The sequence below is a fragment of the Acromyrmex echinatior genome, chromosome 8 (assembly GCF_024713525.1).
Source record: "Acromyrmex echinatior isolate Ae372 chromosome 8, ASM2471352v2, whole genome shotgun sequence".
In the NCBI taxonomy this organism is placed as follows: Eukaryota; Metazoa; Arthropoda; class Insecta; order Hymenoptera; family Formicidae; genus Acromyrmex; species Acromyrmex echinatior.
Window position 1 is genome coordinate 6,012,357 of NC_141859.1, and position 6,000 is coordinate 6,018,356.

General features: G+C 34.3%; 1 protein-coding gene across 1 annotated transcript; it reads right to left on the reverse strand.

The window, feature by feature from the left end:
* Positions 1–1,578: 1,578 nt before the first annotated feature.
* Positions 1,579–5,564, reverse strand: LOC105144497 (phospholipase A1). Its single transcript, XM_011053428.2, has 4 exons — positions 5,383–5,564; positions 4,825–5,175; positions 4,385–4,627; positions 1,579–3,859 (listed from the first exon to the last, which is right to left on the reverse strand). The coding sequence occupies exons 1-4, from the start codon at positions 5,462–5,464 to the stop codon at positions 3,441–3,443; spliced, it is 1,095 nt and encodes a 364-aa protein (XP_011051730.2). The 5' UTR covers positions 5,465–5,564; the 3' UTR covers positions 1,579–3,440.
* Positions 5,565–6,000: the final 436 nt, after the last annotated feature.

Sequence of the window (6,000 nt, forward strand, 5' to 3'; positions counted from 1 at the left end):
CGAATTTTTTTTTGTATGTATTTATGTGTGCGATATTGATGTAATGGTATACAATGATACGTCGATGTCTTATAAATTATATGTTTGTATTGTAACGTGTGTAAGTCGCATTTGATCGGTAAAACAGCCCCTAATCCCCTTAAGATTACACGAACAAAAAATCTCGCGTGTGGACACATACATGCGTCTTAAAGAGTGGTCCTTTTTTCTGAAACCCTTTGTCCCGGTTTCTCATTTTCATAACTGGTTATACCAAACGAGTCGCCACAAGGACAAAAAATGGAGTGCGGCGTTTATCAAATATACCGTCTTCGAAGGATGATCATTGGAACCTGGTTCGTTTTTCACACACTCGCTATGTTATTTGTCCTTAATTAAAGATTTTTCGATATATAAGAAAGTCGCTTCCAGCTGTGAAGATAATGTTATATAATATTATACGATCACGTTATTGTATACTTTGTGCTCATACATTCGCGAGATTTTATGATTATCTTGATTTTCATATCGATTTTGTGATAATTTATAATGCGATAATTAATTATTTTATACATAATTTCTTGATGTTCTCAATATACCGATAACGTACTTGGTCGATAAACATCATAATAGAACATTTTGCGCTGTGGATAAAACATGCATATTTCTCTTTTCATATAGTTGTTGTTTAATCATTTTATGAAAATTTTATGCATTATTCTTTTCTCTATTTCTACTTTTAACGGGAGAAAAATAGAAATACATTATCCATTTGTTTTTAAATACTTTTATCGAAGTATCTCAGATTCGAATGTATGTATATATACGCGCGTGATGGTTTTCTTGGATAACATCAACTTTAAAAGGAGCAAATAAATTCTCGTCCGGTGTCGATACTTTCAGAAAAATGAACGGCAAGGGGATTGTTTTACGCCGGGAAAAAAGTAGTCTCCGACAAACTTGCGGCTTGAATACGATCGAAAGGACAATACTTTCCCGACAGAGACATAGGCAGCGAACACTACGTATGCTGATATATGGACCCGTCTCGCGTTGATAGATACCAGAAACTTTACAACTTTAATTTTTCCCTCGACGTCAATTTTGGGTTTTAATCTTGACCTACACCTCGGACAGGGCGCGTCAGACAAGAAAAGAATTATTACCGTTAGAATTAAATAACGTCCTTCTCCACGTGAATTGTATTTGAATTTCGGGACTTTGAATATTTCATCTGAAAAGGGTTTATATTTTTCAGTACTAAAACAAGTTTTTTTCAAAACAATAAGTAGATAGGTAATTTCACAAATTTTCGTCATTACGAAAAATAGAAGAATCTTCAGATACATGTAATACAAGTTCCGCGTAAAGCAGAATGAGAATCATGAAAAATAAAATAATGTTTAATATGACGATGAATTGCTTAAACGCATCAGATAACAATGGCATGCATTATTATATAATATTTCTCCCGATTTTTTAATATTCTCGAATCGATAACGAATATTAGTCCACCAATAAGTCTGATATTAATTATTTAATCTTATCAGGCAGAAATATCAGCTCATGAAAAATTGCATTAATAAGATCATTGTAATATGTGAGATAAAATTGTAGTTTTTATTAAAAGATGATACATTATTATATCGTCCTGTGGCACTAATGATATGGTTGATAAATGTGCTCCATGTTAATCTTAATAGATTAACACGACCCAAAGGAATGCCTTTCTGGTCAAGAAAGATGTATTCCTGTTTGGGACGTCCTGTATCAGGATTTTTTCGGTCTACCTATTCGGGACTCTTATTCATGTCAGGCGGTATTCATACTCAGGTGGCCAGCTTGCATCTAGCGAACCTATTGTTCACGCGTTAATGAAACACAGCCCGGCTTTGCAACTTTTATCGTAGATATTTCAATTGCGAGTGCGAACAATTGATACTCCCGGCGTATATCCGCAATGGAAATATTCGGCACCTTATCGAACTTGTAGATATCGCGATTTAGCACCAAGAATCAATTGCGCTTCAGACCAGAATATTTCATACCAATTGCAAAAGTCGCGTAACATTTTAAAAATTTATTAATACTTTTTGGATCCACTATTTTTTCTGCTTTTGCATAAACTATTTCAACGTACGTTTTTCAAAACTTACAAAACAATCTATTCACTTCAGATCATTTTTCGTCAATTTGAAGAAAGATGTTTGATTGAAATATTATTAAAATATTTTTAGATGATAGCGTCATAATTATCATACTGAAGATCTATTATCTAATCTATTATCTAATCTAGCCACATAGGTTTGAATTCAGATTAATAAAAGAAATTAAAAAGTTATATATTTTTTTATTTTGCAAAAATATAATGATATTTGTATATCAGTACTCTGTTGTAAATAAGTATAAATTGTAACAAATGTCATTACATTTCTAATATCACGAAGATGATTGTACATTTTTCAGTCAAGCATTATAGATCTGGAATGCGGAATTAACACACTTTACATAATAATAGCTATGTTCTGAAGATCAGCCGTTTCTAAAAATCAACATCGTTCGCGCATTTACGTTAAAATGGACGAAGGTAACTCTTATTTCGAGCGCGACGGTCTCTCTTATTTTGCGAAATCACGTTTATCTTCTTTTTCAAAACTTCATCTCGTGCATTATGTCAAAATGATAAATATCTGCGTCTGTTTACACGAAACAGCCCGGAGCCTAAAATTCAGCGCGCGATTTAATCCAACTGTTTTCCACATCGCCTTATTATCTTTGTTGCTATGCACGATATATGCGAGATATATTACGATAAAATTTAATGTACCGCGACTAAGGCCGCGGCTAGTCCGAGCAATTCGCATTTCAAGAGGCCATGCGTCTCGGTGGATGTTTGCACGCGTATACGCATCGAAGCGTTGCGAGTCGCTGCGAGAAAAAAAAATGGACAACGGCAGAGAAATTGATACGTGTGTGTAATGCGACTTGGCTCGCATTTAGAACACCGGACGTATCCTCCCGATATTTTGCATTTCCAATGAAAAGTTATGATGCGTTTTACATCACACAGGACATATTTCGCAAAATACATGGTGGTTGTGTTATCCCAGTAATTGGGTCGACGGTAAAGCGAAACGTCGCGCGATGTCGACAATACTTCAGTCTGTTCTTTCAATAAGTAGCATCTACAATTCTCGATAGTTCAACGATTTGTAGCCCCAGCTTAGACGATATAAAAATGCCCTGGTACGAGAGCTACAATACTCGCGTTCGAAACAGCCGCTGCGGGCGGAAACGAAATTACGCACCGTGAACGCGTCCGATCGATTGCCGGGAAAAACGAGTTTAGCCCGGCGGATTTCTCCTTCCTGTTTCGCAATGAATTTCCAAATCCAGAATCCTCACTGACGGCTGATCGTCAATCTGGCCGATCCTTCTAGATAGAGCGATGATCATCAGCGTCACATCGCGAGCGGTTCGATCGCGAACGGAGACGACGGATTAGTTCTGAGGTAGTAGGTACCGCTTGGTCTGAAGAGCGACTTGTGACCACCCATGATAGATGCGTGCGTATTGTTACATAAACCCGACTTAAATTTAGAGAAGCTGTCGCAGCTTCTCCCGAGGAATCCTACGTGACTAGTGATAGACTCGGCGAAGTACTGATACGAGCGACTGTGAGAACATGAGCCGCCAAGATCTACTCCACAGCCAACTTGCTTTTGACCGCCGTTAGGATAGAAGTCAATATCTCCGATGGCTGTTAGGTAGCCAAGCAGACCACCGTTAGTATGAATGATCTCCACGTAACTCGCATCGTCTTTCGATATTCTGGATCCTGAACCTGATGACCAAAAGCCGGGCCAAGCTGGATCTAGTCCTGGAACGATAAATTCATGCCATGACAATGAATAATTATAATTAATTGATCGATTGAGATCAACATAATTAACTTTTATATTTAATGAAACGAGAAATGACAATGTTCGATTAACACTGAAAAAAAGTTTTTTTTCTATAAAAACGTAAAACTTTCTATGAAATAACGCATGCATATTGGATGCTTAATGCGTATCAAACATGAAAAATAAACGCATGTTTCTCAAAAATTTGATAAACCTCACAAAATGTTTCTGTAAAAAGTAATAATACATTAATATTAAAAATATACTATCACATTTTTCTACTATAAAAAGAAGGGAGAAATAAAATTCTTTTAATCATTTATATAATTCCTAATGAGACTCAATGACGTTTGATAAAAAGGGTGGCTTCTTGTCGCATACACAAATTTTTAACATTAATCAGAATATTAAATATAAAGATATAATATATTTTATGCAACGTCAAATATCGTTCTTAGTCGAATATGAAAGCTATTAAATATAAAATGTCATGAACTTACCTACGACGTAACCGATATCGCTGTTAGCGTTGTAAGCAGCGATTCCAACTACATGGGCACCAAGAGAGTGGCCGATCACTTTGGTTTCCCACGAATTCATTCCATATTTTACGAGAAAATCAATCATAGTGGCGACATATTGACCAACTACTAGGACACTCCTGCTAGCCGAAATATAGGACAAGTTACTTATTGCATTCCAGTCGATGATAATAACGTTGTAATCGCTGATCTGAAGATAAGCTATAACATAAGAAGTAACAGACATTAGTAATAATCTAAGAAAAGTAACGAAAAGGAAAAGGTAACGTTGCCTTGAGACTTAATCAATTTCTGTATAGAAAGAAATTAACGTTCTATATGTTGAATTTCTATAATAATTCTCTTAAGTTACGAAACACTAATAAATATTTATACATTAATGACAAATAATCAAATACCATTGCGAATTAAAATGCACGATTCGCCGTTGCCCGAACTCTTCCATCCGTGAGTTATAATACGCGTTGGTTTTGTAGGATCGAAGTTGCTGTTCTTAAGAGCATCTTCGTCGTCAACATAGAGCTGCTTCGATTTGATGAGAGTGTCTCTTTTGTACAGGTAAAAGAGGACACTTTTTGACAAATCGCTGTCATTTTTATATGCATTCTGCTCAACGTGGTCGTCTTCCAACGTCAGCTTCACCAGGTTCTTGTTGTCATCGTATACATACGCTACTTCATTTTTAAATAATGTATAATCCAATGAAGTAAAAATATCGTCAGGAAACACTTCTTCTTTCACTGGAAGCCCTGCACAATCAGAGATACAAGATACATCGTATAATAAATATACAAAATGGAAAAGGAAATATATAAGAGGAATATATCAAATGAAAATATTGTTACAATATAACGATTATCTTTCTATTCAAATTTTAAAAAGTTATACAAGTTAATGTGCGAATTTAGACTGCAATAAATTTGTCTTTTTACAGAAAAACATTTAAATATTTTTACCAGTTACAGTGCAAGCAAACAAGACACTAATTAGAACATGCATCTCCATGTTTAACATTATTCTATTATTAATACTGCACATTCAGCCGCTGACTTATAAAATGCCTTCTATCAATATATTTATATACAATTTTATGCCTGAGGTATCAATATACTTATTTATATAATTTTAGCGATAAGATAAATTTCTTTTGCAGTATCGCAACTATAATATTGATTATTCGATAATATCTGAGATATCAAATCACAACATGTGTGTGTGTGTGTGTGTGTGTATGTGTGTGTATGTGTGTGTATGTGTGTGTATGTGTGCGCGCGCGCGTATCGAAATTTTTGCATAAATTTATTGAAATCTAAATTTTTTTTATATTTTGTTAAAGTGTATGATAATTTTAATCTTTTATTTTTTAATCTTTAGAAATAAATGAATGATTTAATATTTTTTTTATTTATGCATAGTCATTTTTAATGAATTATTTTAACATATACAATATATCAATGATAAATAATAAGAACAAAACATAAAACGCAATTATATCATATAAATAACGCAATTCTAAATTTTATTGTGATTGAAAAGAAGAGGACTTTTACTCAAGCTTTTAAAAGCTTTATACA

Coding starts and splice junctions, on each gene's coding strand:
- LOC105144497 (XM_011053428.2), bottom strand. CDS start 5,464: ATGTGCAGTATTAATAATAGAATAATGTTAAACATGGAGATGCATGTT. Junction 5,176..5,382: donor GTTTGCTTGCACTGTAACTG/GTAAAAATATTT, acceptor CTGATTGTGCAG/GGCTTCCAGTGAAAGAAGAA. Junction 4,628..4,824: donor GTGCATTTTAATTCGCAATG/GTATTTGATTAT, acceptor CTTATGTTATAG/CTTATCTTCAGATCAGCGAT.